Genomic DNA, 16831 nt, shown 5'->3' with positions numbered 1-16831 from the left:
ACAACCCCAAGAAGCCCAGCAGAATGAATCCATTGGGCATGACAAGAAATTAAACCCAAAGGGGGAGAATCCAGCAAACAGAAAAAGTCATGACAATGATAAGTCAATACATATCAGTTATAACCATCAATGTTAATGGTCTCAATTCACCAATCAAAGAAATAGACTGGCAGAATGGGTCAAGAAGCAAGATCCAACAATATGCTGCATACAACACATTTAATTCAAGAAGAAACTCACAGTCTGAAAGTTAAAGGGTGGAAAACAATACTCCATGTGACAGGAACCCGAAAAAAAAAAAAAGTAAGAGTAGCTATCCTCTTTGAAGATCAAGTGGATTTCAAATGAAAATCTGAAACAGTCTGTTCCCAAGAATTTCAGATGAGGGATACTCAACTTGTATGTACAAATCTATTGTGAACATATGTTTTCATTCCTCTCAAGTACAAACTTAAGAACAGGACTGTTGGTTCTTAACAGCAGTACCAAAGAAATTTCTATATTGTTTTCCAAAATGGTTTTATCATTTTACATTGACATTAGCAGTATTAGAAGCTTCTAATTGGTTCACACCTAAGCTGACATTTTTTCTTTTAAAACTTTTAACTTTGGGCCAGGGATTTAGCTCAGTGGTTTCGCTGCCTGCTGCGCAAGTGCAAAGACCCAAGTTCGATCCCTGGTACCAAAAAAAAAACTTTTAACTTCATCTCCCTAATGAGTGTATAATTCAATCTTGTTAGTGTACTGATTAGTATTTTTTCTGATTCTAGTGTTGCACACGTTTCCTTGTGCTATACTGGCTATTTATCAACTTCGTGTGTCTATTTTTTAATTGGGTTGTGTATTAGTGAGCTGTAAGAGTTCTTTATATATTCTGGTCATACGCTATATGCATTATAAATATGGTTTGTTTAAGGACTACTTTTCATTTTAATGATGTCATTTAAAGCTCTAAATTTTGATGGAATCTCATTTATCATTTTTTTATACATCATGTTTTTTATATCCTACCCTAAATTCATAAACATTTTCCCTTATACTTTCTTCTTAAAATTATATAGTTTTAGTCTTTTATATTTGGGTTCACAGATCCTTTCAAGTTATTTTTATGTATGTAAATAAAGGGTTGAGGCTAATTTTTTATATATGGATACCAGGTGTTCTAGTGTCATTTGCTGAAAACACTATCTTTTCCTCTGCTCTTGAATTGAGTTTATGTTCTATAAAATGTTAATGTTAAATAATCTTTCAAAACTCAGTGGACCACATATGTGTGATTCTATTTCTAGATTATCTGTTTTATTTCAATGATCTGTATGTCTTTCCTTACAACAACACTGCCTTGATTACTGTAGCTTTAGAGGAAGTCTTAAAATTAGGTAATAAATGTCTTCCAACACTGTTTTTTTTCTTTCTTTTTACTTTTCTAGGTCCTTTGTACTCCTACATAACTTTCAAATTTCAATATCCAATTCTTCATTTATAGCCAGTATACATAGACCTGAATTTTGATATATACCTTGTGTTTTGTAATCCTGCTAAATTCTAATACAAGTTCTAGGGGCTCCTAGAGATTTCTTAGTATTTTCTCTGTAGATGATCATTTTATCTACATATAGAGATTTTACTTCTACCTTGCCAATCCTATCCTAATTGTGCCATTTTATTGCCAGACTGTTTGGGTTTGGGCCTATGTTTCAAAGTTTAATGGACAGATGAAGAGTAGGCATATCTGCCCTTGTTCCCCACCTTAGGGAGAAAGCATTGTATCTTCTCCATTCATATAAGGCATTTTTGCTGGAAGTATGGAGTACATGTTTTTGATCTGTTGAGAAGGTTCTATTCTACTTCTAGTCTCCTGATAGATTTTACCATGAACAGCTGTAGAATTTAGTCCAATACTTTTGCTCCAACTACTGACAGGATCATATGGCTTTTTCCTTTCCTCTGTTAAAATGATGACTTTTGGGGTGGATTTTCCAATGCTGAACCAACACTGCCATCCCTATAATAAAACCACTTTCTACATCCTGCCAGATCTGACTTCTAAGAGTTTGTTTTGTTAAACAAATTTCTATCTATGTTCATACTTTTTATTCTATTATCTTTACCCAGTTTTAGTATTAGCACAATGTTTATTTCCTAAAATGAGGGGAGAAGTGTTCCTTCTTTTTTCTGCTTTAAATGTTTGATATAATTTATCAGTTAAAATGTATACGAGCCTGTTGTTGTCATATAGGTAGGTTTTCAAGCTAGGAATATACTTTCTTTAATAGATGCTATTCAAATTTTTATTTCCTCCAGAGTTAGTTTCATTAATTTGTCTTCCAAGGTACTTCTTAGAAGTTGTCAAATTTATTTCAAAACAGATTTTTTATATGCTTCCTATATCCTTTTAAATTCTGTAAAATCTGTGGCAACATCTCCTAGATCTTGATATTGTAATTTTAAAAATGTATAATTGATATTGTGTAATAGGAAGAAAAGGTCTAAAGGAGCAGGGGAAGTGGGCAGGGTAGGGGAAAGAAGGGGAAAGAAAAAATATGAGAAAAGGAAAAATTGGAAACAAAATCTTTGCAAATAGGGAAGGGTGGAGGGAGTGAAAGGAGGGCAGGGGAAGGGGAAAAAATAAGAACCAAGATGCATCATGTAAAGGTACAAGATCCCAATGATGAATGTAACTGTATTTTATGCCTAAAATGTAACAATAAACTTAATCAAAAAAGAAATAAAGAACCCAAAAAGTTAGATACTCAAGATAAGATAAAATAAAATCCTCAATCAAAATATGGGCAACTGGGGCTGGAGATTTAGCTCAGTGGCACCACGCCTGCCTCACAAGTGCAAGGTCCTGAGTTTGCTCCCTGGTGCAAAAAAAAAACTGAAATGAATAGACACTTTTCAGAAGAACTACAAATGAGAATTAAATATATGAAAAATAGTTCATGTCTGGCCATTAGTAAATCCAAATTAAAACAACACTGGTTTCCACCTTACTACAAAGATAATGACTATCATCAAGAAATAAAATAATAACAAATGCTTCTGAGGCTGTCAGGAAAACAAAATCCTTCTACACTGTTGGTGGGAAAGCAAACTAGAACAACCATTATGAAAGTTTATGTAGATTCCCTAAAATCTAAAAATAGAAATTTTATTCAACCCAGCTATTCCCATTCTAGGTATCTTCCCAGAAAAAGTAAAGACACCATATTACATGCATGCCCCTATTTAAGGCAGAACAACTCATAATGGTAAATCTTGGAAGTGATCTATATGTCTATCAGCAGTTGAATGGATAAAAAAGTTGGTGTTTATACACAAAGGAGGACTACTCTGCCATAAAGAAGTATAAATTTTAGTCATTTGTAGAAAATGGATGCATGATGAGACCATAATTTGATGTGAAATAAATCTGACACATAGTTTAAATATCATAAGGTTTCTTTTATATGAGAACTCCAAATATAAACAAAGAATAAAATAAACAATAGATGAAAGAAAATAGGAATATAGAGATCTTTTGCAAAAGGGAAAGAGACCACAAGATGAAGGGAAGAAGACAGGGGAGAGAAAAAGAACGAAAAAAGACTTGAAGGGTGTTATGTACATATACCAACTCTCCACAAAGAAAGGAATCATGGAACGGAAACCTATACTAATAAAAATAAAAACTGAAAAATAAAGAAACCCAAAGTATGAATAATTTAAAGAGCTAAAGAAAAGATAGCAGGAAAAAGAGAGCTCTAAGATAAATGGAAATGGGATCTTGAGAAGAAGGGAAGAGAAGGGAAAGCTATACAAACAATTAAAGTGTGTTACGCACATGTATCTACTCCCACAATGAATGTAATCATTATGTACTACAAATATATATTAATAAAAAATTTTCACATCATTTGGCTCTTTTTTTTTGCTCCAGAGTCTTACTCTGAATCCATTGAAAAGCAGAGGTAGTAACCATGTCACATCATGAATGAGCTGCCTTTCAATTTCTTCCACCAGATCAGTTGGTCTGCCCACCCTTAATATGTCTCATTCAAAGTCTCAGAACATGGACAGAAGGAGATACATTTTTTCCCATAATGTAACATGCATGGCTTGTAACCAAATTTCCAACAGAGATCCTTCAGAGAAAGTGGTTTCACAGGTGAAAACATCTGCATTCATTTCAGAGCAACACAAGTGCACACAGCAAGCAGAGCTTGGGAGACCCGGCACTGCGGCCACAGGAGGGTGTGTAGGGAATTGGGCTGGTGTGGAGAGGAGCCTGCATCCTAGAGCTCTGAGCTGAAGGGCCATGGGAAGAGGTACAATCCGAGGCCCACACAGGCCAGGACACAGCTCAGGCCCTGCAGTTGGGCTCTTGGTCTCCGGTGTCCTCTCGCAGCTGGGTCACTTCACCTACAGACAACAGAGGCAGCGTGAATGGCCATCCCAGTGAGGGCAAAGGTGGAGGCAGCAAGGACCCAGGTGGCCAGGATCCCTGTGCAGCCCAGGCTCCTGCCCTACTCCCAGCATCTGCCCCCACTGAGCCCTCTACCTTGAACAGGGTGACTGTGGTGCTGTAGAAGAGGCTCAGCAGGAAGAGCACAATGAAAGTGGAGGCGGTGGCCCACAGGTTCTCAAAGCCCTCCTCTTCAGCATTCACCTCCCCCTCTGCAGGGGACACAGAGGGAGGGTCAGTGGCTCCTGCAGCCTACCTGGGGCTGGGACCACTGGGCTCAGTGCACAGGATGGATGACAGCCAACAGCGGGGGTGGACACAGGCAGTCAGGCAAGCAGGAACAGACAGGGGCAGGAAACCTTGCCCGGGGGCCCTGGGTGGCAGAAAGAGTGGGGCAGTCATGGCACATGGATAAGGGAGAGGGCAGAGGCAGGGACACAGGGGACTGGGCTTCCAGTGAGTCCTGGACCCTCCTTGAGCAAGGGGCACATTCAGAGCCGCCTGGCTAAGAAACAGGGATGGTGTGGAGTGCACAGGGGGAAGTGAGGGCCAGGCTGCTCCTGATCACCTCCCCAGGGATTTGATAATAGGAACAGAGTCCAGAGTACATCCTGGCTGAACAGCCCTGCCCTTCCAAAGTGACAGAGGCCTGGTACATCCTGGATGAATACTGCTGCCCTACCAGAGTGAATGAGGCCTGAGGAAGTCCTAGCTGGTCCTGTACTACCAAAGTGACAGAGGCCTGGGACATTCTAGTTGGTCCTGTCTTATCATAGTGACAGAGGCCTGGGATGCCCTGACTGGCAATTTCTGTCCTACCAAAGTGACCAAGACCTAGGATAGAGTCAGAGGAAGTTCTGGGGGATGCAGTGGGATGCAGCTGCCAGGAAGCATCTGCAGCTCAGGGGAGACCAAAAGAGCAGCCCTAGGCCTGCACTGTCCCTTGGGTGTGAGGACTTTGCTCAACCCTGTCCTCCCTGTGTGGACTCAGCCTCCCTGCACAGGTGTGCTCTGTTCTCTGTGCCCCAAATGGCCCGGTTGTGTGTCTGCAGGGTCACTATGCTAATGGTGACCCTAGTGACCTGCTCCCAGAGGGACAGCCCCCTACCTGCAGGCCAGGTCCGAATGCAGCATCTCTGTCACTCTTATGTGACCCTGCTGTGTTCAGTGTAGGTGCTGGGCACCTGCTGCCTCCCCCAGAGCCACCCTGGAGGGCACCTCCCTGGGCACTCCCAGGCTTAGGCTGAGCTCCCTGAGAAGCTGCAGCAGGCCTGCCCTGAGGGATGCTCTGAGCTCTGGCTCTGGGCTTAGGGATGGCACCACAGTCAGAATCCAGGCCAGGCTGGGCCATGAGATAACTTCATGCCAAGACAGAGAGACAAACAGAATATGGGACAAGCCCTGAGACAGCATGGTGGAGGGAGCCACTGCTAAGGAGGCAAGAGATGTGTGTGTGTGTGTGTGTGTGTGAGAGTGCAGAGTCTGCCAGGTGTCCACCTGCTCCTGTGCACTCATGTGTTCCTATCCATGTGTCTTTGTGCCTAGTGCATGTATATGCACAGCCTCCGTGTGTCTGTGTCTTGTGTCTCCTGTACACTGTGTGTAGATGGCCATGTGGCCAAGCATGTCTGTGTGTGTAATCTTGTGCATATGTGCCTCTTTGTGTGTCTCTCCATGGTACATGTGTGCATGAGTTCACGTTCATTTCTGTGTTCACATGTTCCACGATTGGACATGTTTGCACGTCCCCACACAGATGTGTGTCTGTGTCAGCATACTCATGAAGCATGTGTACTGCCTGTATCAGTGAAGCTGAGCCTTTGGCTATATGTCAGAAGCAGCTACAGAGTCCAAAAGCCGACAGGTCACCTGCACAGATGTCTGCAAAGAGGCAGAGCATCCTCAGAAGCCTGGAGGATGTGTGACAGGGCAGGGATGGACCAGGTGGAAGAATCTACTCTAGCTAAGCAGGCCAGAGCATTGCATACTCAAAACCAGCATCTTTTGAAGGGATCTTTTTATTTCTAATTTTAGGAAATGCAACACTACACACCCAAAATGGTTAGTTTGCACACAAACAGCAGAGGGACTGGACCATGGCCCTTAGGGTGGCTGGAGCAGCATGGTCAGTAGCAGGTGCGGGCCGTGTCGGACATGATGAGGGACACATTGTACAGGGTGGGTTTACCAGTGGACTTGTCCACGGTCCTCTCGGTCACCATGTGGGGCAGGGCCTCGTGGCCCACGACACAGGTGAAGGTCTCTCCCGAGCTCCAGTCCTCCTCGGTCACTGTCAGCAGGCTGTGCGCATAGTAGAGACCTGGGGCCTGGGACTCGGGTATCGGGGAGCTGGTCACATACTTGTCCGAGGACAAGGGCTGCCCACTCCGCAGCCACTGCACAAAGACATCTGCAGGTGCAAAGCCCTTCACCAGGCAGAAGATGGTGGCCTGTTCATGCAGGACCAGCTGTTCCCGGGCGGGTGGCAGCACGTACACAGCAGGGGGGTGCTTGGCTTGTGCTGTGGGCAGAGAGGAGTTGGTGAGCACGGGGCAGGCGGGGGACAGGTGGGGTCCTGGAGCCAGCGGGGTGGGGGCTGGGCCTACCTGTGGGCTTGGAGATGGTCTTCTTCAATGGGAAGGGCAGGTCCTGGTGGATCACGGTGCACGTGAATGTCTTCCCAGAGTCCCAGTCTTCCACACAGGCACTGGCCTCACCCATGACACTGAGGGTGCCATTGGCTTGGCTCTCAGGATCTGTGACTTTGGTTGGCAGGTCCTTGCCATCCTGATTGGCCCGGGAGATATTCAGTCCTCCACGGTGGGTCAGGCTGGTGACCAGACAGGTCAGCTTGGCAGACTTGGTGAGGAAGGTGCCAGTAAAAGAGGGTGGGATGGGGAAGACTTTGATGTCTGTGGGCGGAGTTGCTGTGGAGAGAACACTGCTGTGAGTGGTGGTTGGACGTGAAGTCAGGGAAAGCTGTAGACCCTAGGACCAGCCCTGCCCCTGGGTGCTGCTTGGTGCCACCTGACCTGTGTCCCCACTGCTCCCTGTCCTGCCCTTGGCATCTCCTGGAAGCCAAGGCTCAGGAGCAGGTGGCCAGGTCTGTGTGGCATCTGTTCCACCCGAGTGGACAGGTGTGGGGATACCTTGGGCTGAAGGGTGGTCTGGGGAGGGGCCAGGCACTCACTGGGGACACACATGGAGGAGGATACATTCTTCTTGAAGGTGCCCACTCTGTGATCCACGAGGCAGGTGAACACCTTCTGGCTCAGCCAGTCAGCCTCCGTGATGGTCAGCGTGCTGGTAACCTTGAAGGTCAGTTTCTGGGAGACTTTGTTCTCAGCCACCACCTGGTCTGTGATGAAGCCAGACCTCACAGTCTTTCCATCCCGCAGCCAGGACACTGTGATCTGCCTGGGACTGAAGCCTGTTGCCTGGCAGATGAGTTTGGATTCACCAGAGTCGAGGAAGGTGTCTTGGGGTGGGACAAACACGGTCACGTTGGGAGCCTGCTCCATAGTCACTGGGATAAGGAGACAAGGTGTGAGCCCAGCCCAACCAAAGTCCTTCCAGGCTCAGAGTACATAGCCTGACATTTGGGCAGAGAGCAGGGACATGCAGGACTGCTCACCTGTGATGATGGTGGTGGTGATGGTGGTGTCTCTGGTGGCCTCAGTGGAGCCTCCCTCTGCTCCAGGAGGTGTGATGGGCCCCGGGGAGTTCTGAGCAGTCCAGGAATCTGGAACCAGAGGAGCAGTGGGCAGGTGAGGGAGAGGAAGCAGAGTGGACAGGGTGACAGGGGATAGCCAGGCTGAGGAGGGAGAGTCACTGTATGGAGAGGGCTGGGGTTTGTGCTTGACAGCAGCTTTGCTGAGTCAGTGGCCTCCTGCATACTGGGAGAGCCCAGGGGTACAATGTGAGCAGGGCTCCCAGGGGACAGAGGACAATAAAGAATGGGGGTGTCACCCCAGGGAAGGGCTGGGGCTGGCCCTGTCCATGGACCACCCTGGGGAAGGTGTGGGACCTCCTGCAGGCCTTTGTAGGGCACTGGGCCACATACTTGATTGCTGGAATGTCTTCTCCCAGCTCCGCTTGTCCAGAGAGGTGGTGCATTTGTGGGGACCAGGGTTGAACTCAGCCATCAGAAAGGAGAGCTGGCTGCTCACGGTGTAAGCTTCACCATTCTGGGTAGCGGGGAAGGACCACTGTGTCTTCATCTGCACCTGCGAGTGCCAAGTGACCTGTACGTTTGGGTTGTTTCCAGACACTAAGCAGACTTCGAGGTCATTTTCCCCTGGGGTTTGCACCCTGAGGTGATGAAAATGTGTGGATCCTGTTGAGTGGCTGCAAGACAGACAGTGGGTGCTGAGGACACCAGCCTGGCATCAGGGACAGGGGATGGTAGGAGGGTCCCAGCGTGGGGGATCACTGGGGCCCTTTCCAGCCCCAGGACTGAGTGATAAACTCCCAGGCAGACCCTGGCTCTGTGGGTTCTAGGAGGAGGGGTCTTCCCTCCAGACCCGGTGATGTCCTTGGTATCCCTGAGCTTCCTGTCTTCCGCACCCTTCCTCTGTTTGATCCACTCCTGGAGCCTCAGGTCTGGTCTCAACTTTGACCTCCAGTAGCCACCCTCACTGACCTCAGACCACAGGGTGCTGTATCCACAGTGAATGCAAGACTGTCCTGGGCACAGATCCCAGAAGTGGGTACAATTCCACACCCTCCCCAGCCTGGACCCAGGTGCTGCTGACCCTGGGCTGTCCCTCCCGGACACAGTGCTGGTTGCCTGGGGTCGAGAAAGAGGTGTTGGCTGTAGGCTACAGTCCTTGCCTGGTCTCTGATGGCTTTGCTTCATCTGCCACTTGCCTGCCTCTACCCATGTCACTCCTAGAACTCTCACTGCTCACTCTGAGGCAGGGCTCCTGCATGTAGCCCAGCCCTGGTCAGCAGCTGTGCTGTGGCCTCCAGGACAGAACCTGCCTCTTTGTTTTCCACTCAAAGGATGCTGCCCTCCTGGGCATCTCTTGCCTGGGTTCTGCATCAGGGCCTTCACCTCCATGTGTTCAGCTGCCTCTGCTCCAGAGGGGCCCTGATTCCCTCCCCAGCTGCCTCTCAGTCTCACTGAGCCATTCTCGATGCCCTAGGTTCTGGGCTGTGAGCCCTCCAATCCCTGTCCCAGGTGCTAGTGGAGGACGTGGCAAGGCTGCTGCTGTGGGACAGATCATGGCTTCTAGGATTCAGAGGTACAGTCATTCCCAGAACCTCAGAGTGCAGCAGTGTTGGGCACAGAGTGTCTGACATAAAACACTGTGACAAAGTCACACTGGACTGGGGTAGGCATCTGACCTAATAGCATGGGGATCCTTATGAAAGGAGCTACGGGGACACGGACATGCATGTAGGGACAATGCCAGGACAGTGAGGCAGTGAGCAGTGTGGCTTCCCAGAGCCAAGAAGCAGCAGGTTGAGACTTCCAGCAGAGCAAGAGAGGGTCTCTGTAGACACACACAATGCCTGTCTCTACCTGGTCCCTGCAGCCTGAGCTCACAAGCACAGGTCACCTCCCACCCTCCCATACCTGCTCAGTCTCCTGTTGTGCTGAGTTCTTTGGCCTTTGGTCACCCCAAGCCTGGTATGATGTGATGAGCTCCATTTAACTCAGATGTAGCAGCCCCTGAAGGCTTCAGCTTGAGGGAGGAAGGTTCCCTGGAGCCCACTAGGCATGGCCAGTTCTCCCCATACTCACACTCTTAGGGTCAGGCTGATGCTCAGGGATGCAGAGGTCATACTGAGTGAGCCTGATCCTGTCCTCCTGGGTGCCCACTTAGAAGAGGGACTGACATGCACCTAGAGGCTTGAACACTCCCATGACAGCCACCCAGGGTGGGTTTCTGCTATAATTCAAGCCTGGTGTTGCCTGTCCCTGACTCCCCAACTCAAAGAATTGGCCCTCACCATGATGCCATCATGCATGCTTCCTGCACACCCCAGCCTGCCCGCCTGCACCCTCCTGCTCTCCTCAGGGCTTCTTTCTGGGAGGACCTGGTGAGTTCAGCCCGGGTACCCACTGCCTCCTCTCACCTTCACTCCTGGCCTCTCCCCATCCCCTGCATGCTGCCAGCACCTCTGGCCCCAGGAAAGCCACTGTGTCCATTGGCATTGCCACCAGCACTAGGGACTGGATATCGGAATGCACCCCAACCCCTGAGGAAGCTGTGCCCCTGGCCCCTCAGCCTTGCTCTCCCCTACCTTTCCTTCCCACCCGTACCTTCCCCTAGCCCAGCCCTCATTCTCCTGCATGGCAGGCTGACTTCTAAATGTTGGTAGAGAAAGGACAGGAGACATGACAGTGGGGCCAGGAGGAGTCAAGGGCTCAGGTGAGACCCTGAGCTCACCAAACAAGTGGTTAGGGTAGAGAGGGCCCCAGGGACCCCAGGAAATTGTGGGCGCAAGGCAGCAGGTGGCAGGGACCTTCCTCTTCTCCCCTGGGGCCAGGGCACACTTCACCCAGCCCCATCTCCACACCCACGCAGAAAAAGGGAACTTCAGGGAGCAACAGGGCCACCCATTTTCAATCCTCTTCTTAGTCTCTTCAGGGCTGGGGGTGGGGAGGCTTCCATACCTCTGGGGACAGATGCTGTGACTCCTAGGAGGACAAAACAGAGCTGAGCTGTGACAGCACAGGGCTGGGGCAGGAGACTGAGGAGCTGCCATGACTACCGCAAGGTGAGTGGACTGGGCAGGGACAGAGGTGTGGGGGAGAGGGACACTTCATCTTGCATAGCCAAAGCCACAGGAAGGTGGACTGCAGAGACCTCCCCACAGAGCGGCCAGACCCTGCCAAGGACAGCTGCCCGGAGTCACTAAGCCCATGTGGGAGGGACTGGGGCCCAAGGCAGGGATATGGCCAGGCCTTCTGAGTGAGATACACCAGGGGCTGACAAGAGTTCCCTGGAGGATGTGACGAGAGGGCCAGTAGGACAGCAGAAGACAGACGAGGGCTGTCATGGAGATGACAAGCCAACAACAGGACGCAGTGGAGCAAGCTAGAGAATAGGTAAAGCGAAATTCCAGAAATAGGTCAGGAGTTCACATGGTGGAAGAGAATCTTCAGCTGAGAACCAGTAGAAGCTCAGGGTTCAAGGACAAACCCAGTGCTAGAAAAAGACCAGATTCAGTGTAGAGGCACAACAGGGCTCAGAGAGTCAGGGAGGACTGTTGAGGGAGTTCAGGGGACCAGGGCAGAGAAGCTACAGTTGAGCTGGGGCGGGTGGGCACAAGAGGAGCCAGGACACTCACAGGAGCTCAATGGACCAGGACAAAGCATATGCCTGTGACTTATGGCAGGTAGGTGCCAGAGGGTCAGGGAAGCTCCAGGAGCTTGGGGGCCCAGAACAGAGCATCTACATGTGAGCTGTGGAGAGTGTGAGAAGAGCCAAAGACATGCCAGGAGCTCAGGGGACCAGGAAAGAGCAACAGTAGGTGAACTTGGGCAAAAGGATTCTAGATAGGCCAGTGCAGCCCCAAGACCTTAAGGGACTCTGGCAGAGCAGCTGCTGGTAAACTGGGGTGGGTACATACAAAAGAGACCAGGGGAGTCACAAGAGCTCAGAGGACAAAGGCAGAGCAGCTGCCAGTAAGCTAGGCTGAGTGGGTGCTGGAGGAATCTGGATAGCCCCAGAAGCTCAGGGGACTGAGGCAGAGCAGGTACAGGTGAGCAGGAGCAGATGGGTGCTAGAGGAATCAGGGTAGCTCCAGGAGCTCAGGGGACCAGGACAGAACAGTTGCAGGTAAGCAGGGAGAGGTTGGTGCTGGAGGGGACAAGGAAGCTCCAAGAGTTCAGGGAACCAGGGCAGAATATCTGCAATTGAGTAGGCACACATGGGTGCTGGAAGGGCCACAGCAACACCAGGAGCTCAACGGACCAGGGTAGAGCAGCTACAGTTGATCTGGGGCAGATGGGTACTAGAGAGTCCATGGGATATCTCAGAAGCTCAGTGGACCACGCGAGACCAGGTGCAGGTGAGCAGGAGCAGGTGGGTGCTCTAGGGGCCAAGTCAATCCTAGAAGCTCAGGGGACCAGGGCCAAGAAGCTGCAGACAAACAGTGGCATTTGAGTGCTAGAGGAGCCAGAGCAGCCCAAATAACTCAGGGGACCAGAGAGGAGCAGCTATAGGTGAGCATGGGCAGGTGGATGCTGGAGGAGCCAGGACACTCCCAGAAGCTCACAGGACCAGGGCAAAGCATGTGACCCTGACTTGGGGCAGATAGGTGCCAGAAGGGCCAGGGTGATTCCGGGAGCTCAGGGAGTCAGGGCAGAGCATCTACATGTGAGCTGTGGTAGCTGCATGCTACAGGAGCCAAATATACCCCAGGAGGAGTTCAGGGGACCAGAATAGAGCAACAATAGGTGAACTTGGGCAGGAGAATGTTAGAGGGACCAGGGCAGCCGCAGGAGCACAGGGGACTCAGGCAGAGCAGCTACCAGCGAGCTGTTGTTGCTGAAGGGGCCAGAGCAGCCCCAAGAGCTCAGGGAACCAGAGCAGAGCAGCTACAGGTAAGCTGGGGCAGGTTGGTGCTGAAGGAGCCAGGGCAGCCTCAGGAGCTCAGGGTACCAGGGTGAAGTACCTACAGGTGAGCTGGGGCAGGCAGGTACTAGAGGAATCAGGACAGCTCCCGGAGCTTAGGAGACCAGGCCAGAACAGCTGCAGGTGAGCAGAGACAGGTGAGTGCTGGAAGGACCAGGGCAACACCAGGAGCTCATCAGACCAGGGTAGAGCAGCTACAGTTGAGCTAGGGCAGGTAGGTACTGGAGAGCCTATGGGAGACCCCAGAAGCTCAGTTGGCCACAGGAGAGCAGGTACAGGTGAACAGGAGCAGCTGGGTGCTTTAGGGGCCAAACCAGTCCTAGAAACTCAGGGAACCAGGGCCAAGAGGCTTCAGGTACCTGTAATTTGTGTGGCAGGTAGATGCCAGAAGGCGCACGGCAGACCATCCACATGTGAGCTCTTATAGGTGAGTGCTACAGGGGCCAAAGACACCCAGGAGGTGTTCAGGGGACCAGCGTAGAGCAGCAATAGGTGAGCCTGGGCTGGAGAATGCTTGAGGGACCAGGGCAGCCCCAGGAGCTCAAGGAACTCAAACAGAGCAGCTACAGGTAAGCTGGGGCAGATTGGTGCTGAAAGAGCCAGAGAACCCCCAGGAGCTCAGGGGACCAGGGCAAAGCAGCTACAGATGAGCTAGGGCAGGTGGGTGCTAGAGGAATCAGGAAAGCTCCGAGAATTTAGGGAACCGGGGCAGAGCAGCTGCAGGTGAGCAGGAGCAAGTGGGTGTTTCAGGGGCCAACCAGTCCTATGAGCTCAGGGAACCAGGGCCCAGAAGCTACAGGTGAGCAGAGGCACTTGGATGCTAGGGGAGCCAGAGAAACTGAAGAAGCTCAGGGGACCAGGGAAGAGCAGGGACAGGTGGAAGTTGGAGGAGCTAGCACATTCATAGGAGCTCACAGGACCAGGGTAAAGCATGTGCCAGTGACTTGGGACAGGTAGGTGCCAGAAGGGCCAGGGTAAGTCCAGGAGCTCAGGGAGTCAGGGCAGGGCATCTACATGTGAGCTATGGTAGCTGTGTGCTACAGGGGCCAAAGACACCCTAGGACGGGTTCAGAGGACCAGGGCAGAGGAACAATAGGTGAGCTTGGGCAGGAGAAGGCTGGAGGGACCAGGGAAGCCCCAGGAGCTCAGGGGACTCGGGCAGAGCAGCTACAGGTAAGCTGGGGCAGGTGGGTGCTGAAGGATCCAGGGCAGCCCCCAGGAGCTCAAGGTACCAGGGCAAAGCAGCTACAGGAAAGCTAGGGCAGGTGGATGCTAGAGGAATCAGGACACCTTCCAGAGCTTAGGGGATCAGGCCAGAGCAGCTGCAGGTGAGCAGAGACAGGTGGGTTCTGGAAGGACCAGGGCAACACCAGGAGCTCAGTGGACCAGGGTAGAGCAGCTACAATTGAGCTGGGGCAGGTGGGTACTGGAGGGTGTATGGGAGGCCACAGGAGCTCAGTGGGCTGCAGGAGAACAGAGGCAGGTGAACAGGGGAGTTTCATTCTGGAGCAGCCAAGGAAGCCACAGGAGGTCAGGAGAGGATACCAGAGCAGCTATAGATGAACAAGGATAGCTTGGTGCTAGGGGGACCAGGGCCACTCCAGGAGTTCAGGGGACTAGGGCAGAGCAAGTCCTGGTAAGATACAGTGCGTGGGTTCTGGAAGTACCAGGGAAGCCCAGAGGGCAGAAGACAGGGCAGAACAGGGGAGATTGGTGCTGAAGGAGCCAGGGCAGCCCCACGACCTCAGGGAACCAGAGCACAGCAGCTGCATGTGAGCTGGAGCACGTGGGTGCTAGAGGAATCAAGGCATCTCCAGGAGCTCAGGAGACCAGGGCAGAACAGCTGCAGTTGATCACAGAGAGGTTGGTGCTTGAGGGGCCAGGACAGCCACAGGAGCTCAGAGAACACCAGCAGAGCAGCTACAGGTGAGCTGGGACAAGTAGGTGCTAGAAGAAACAGGGCAGCTCCCAGAGCTTAGGGAACCAGGGCAGAGCAGCTGAATGTAAGTAGGAACGGGTGAGTGCTGGAAGGGCCATAGCAATACCAGGAGCTCAGGGGAACAGGATAGAACAGCTACACTTGAGCTGGGGCAGGTAGGTACGAGAGGGTCCATGGGAGACCCCAAGAGCTTAGGAGATCACTTGAGAGCAGCTGCAGGTGAGCAAGGACAGGTGGGTGCTTCAGAGGTCAAGCCAGTCCTAGAAGCTCAGGGGACCATGGCCAAGAAGCTGCAGGTGAGCAGAGGCATTTGGGTGATGGAGGAGCCAGGGCAGTCCAGGAGCTCTGGGGAAAGTACCAGAGCAGCTACAAGTGAGCAGGAATGTGCTGGTGCTGTAGGAGCCAGGGCAGCTCCACTTGCTCAGGATACCAAGGCAAAGCAGCTACTGATGAGCTGGGCAGGTTGATACTGGAAGGGCTATGGCAGCCCTATGAGATCAGGGTACCACAGGAGAGCACGTGCAGGTGTGTAGGGGATGGTGGATGCTGGAGAGGATAGGAGAGACGCGAGAGCTCATGGGAACAGGGCAGAGCACCATTAGATGAGATTGGGTAAGACAATACCTGTGGGGCAAGGGCAGCCCCAAGAGCTCAGGGATCCAGGGCAGAGCAGCTGATCATGAGCTGTAGGAGGGAGTGTGGAAGGGCCAGCACAGTCCCAGGAGTCAGGGTGTTGAAGGCTGATAGGAAAACAGGGCTGGCAGGCTTAGCATGAGACTCTTGGCAAAGAGGCAAAGCCTGAGGAGTTCAGGCCCTGGCAGGAAGGGGCAGAGGAGGGGATCAGGACTCCTCAGGCTGAGGTATGTCGGCAAGTAGCATGTCAGGAAGCCCCTGGGGCTCAGGGGACCTGCTCTTCCTCCTCCCACCTGAGCCAGCTCACCATTCACTGCTCTGCCCTGTCCCCCTGAGCACCTGCTCTGTCCCCTCCCACCTTTCAGTCTACCTGGGGATTGCAGAGGATGTGGGGCCGGGGTGGGGTGGGGGGACACAGGGACTACAGGGAGGCAGGGGTTGCTGCAGAGAGCACCTATCCTGGGCACCAGGAGGGTTTGTGCAAGTTCCCTGGGGCTGGCGCCCCCAAACACACCTGATGAACTGCAGTTCTGGGGTCAGTCTGGCTCTGCTCCAGGGGGCTTGTGGGGACTGGGGTGGGGGAACCCTGCTGAAGCAGCACAAGGAGGAACAGGACAATTGGTACCATAGCGGGGACAACAAGAAACCACTGAGGGCCAGAGTAGAGTCTGCTGGACAATGGGGTACAGGTGAGGGGAAGGGAGGCTGGCAGAGGCCTGAGCTGAGGATAGCAGACCAGGAGGGAGAGGACAGGGAGACTTAGCTTCCTCAGGGGTCAGGGTGCACTCTAACCTCCAGGGACAAGGGCTGCTGGCAGCAGCAGAAAGCACAGGGGCTTTCCTGATGCCCCCAGGGCCAGCAGCATGCAGGGGATGAGGCAAGGCCAGGAGTTCAGGGGGAGAGGAGGTAGTGGGCACCAGAGCCAAGCTCAGCAGGGCCCATCTTGGAGGAAGCCCTGGGGAGCACAGGAAGGAAGAGGCAGCCAGGCCAGACCAGGGCTGGGCAGAAACTGGGTAGGTGGGAGACAAGACTCTGGGTGTGTGACCCTGAATGGACATCAGGAAGGCATATAGGGGAGCCTCGGAGCAGCTGTGCCAAAATCCTAGACAGAGAATGGCTGAGACTCTATGTCTATGATGGGACACTCACCAGGACAGGACCAGGCTAGGCAACAGGGTTGTGGCTCAACAGGGCTCATAGGACCCAGAAAAAAGCGCACCA

General features: G+C 51.8%; 5 gene segments (V, D, J or C); 4 read left to right on the top strand and 1 right to left on the bottom strand.

The window, feature by feature from the left end:
• LOC101717323 (Ig alpha chain C region-like) overlaps positions 1-16831 on the top strand; it is a 204856-nt gene that overhangs the window by 90943 nt on the left and 97082 nt on the right.
• LOC101711804 (Ig alpha chain C region-like) overlaps positions 1-16831 on the top strand; it is a 172923-nt gene that overhangs the window by 92499 nt on the left and 63593 nt on the right.
• Positions 1-16831, top strand: part of LOC106008447 (Ig gamma-2 chain C region-like) — a 128199-nt gene that overhangs the window by 90885 nt on the left and 20483 nt on the right.
• Positions 1-16831, top strand: part of LOC101717670 (Ig gamma-2 chain C region-like) — a 111298-nt gene that overhangs the window by 92279 nt on the left and 2188 nt on the right.
• Positions 4346-8755, bottom strand: LOC101718013 (Ig mu chain C region membrane-bound form-like). The segment is given in 7 exon segments: positions 4346-4404; positions 4513-4659; positions 6636-6968; positions 7054-7374; positions 7638-7973; positions 8082-8189; positions 8511-8755. Coding segments are annotated over 7 exon segments (1461 nt in total).

This window comes from Heterocephalus glaber, unplaced genomic scaffold (genome assembly GCF_053883595.1).
Source record: "Heterocephalus glaber isolate CG9 unplaced genomic scaffold, H.glaber_assembly_v1.0 deba00001140, whole genome shotgun sequence".
Lineage (NCBI taxonomy): Eukaryota > Metazoa > Chordata > Mammalia > Rodentia > Bathyergidae > Heterocephalus > Heterocephalus glaber.
The sequence above is the reverse complement of the archived record's forward strand: the minus strand, read 5'-3'. Positions and strand labels throughout refer to the sequence as shown.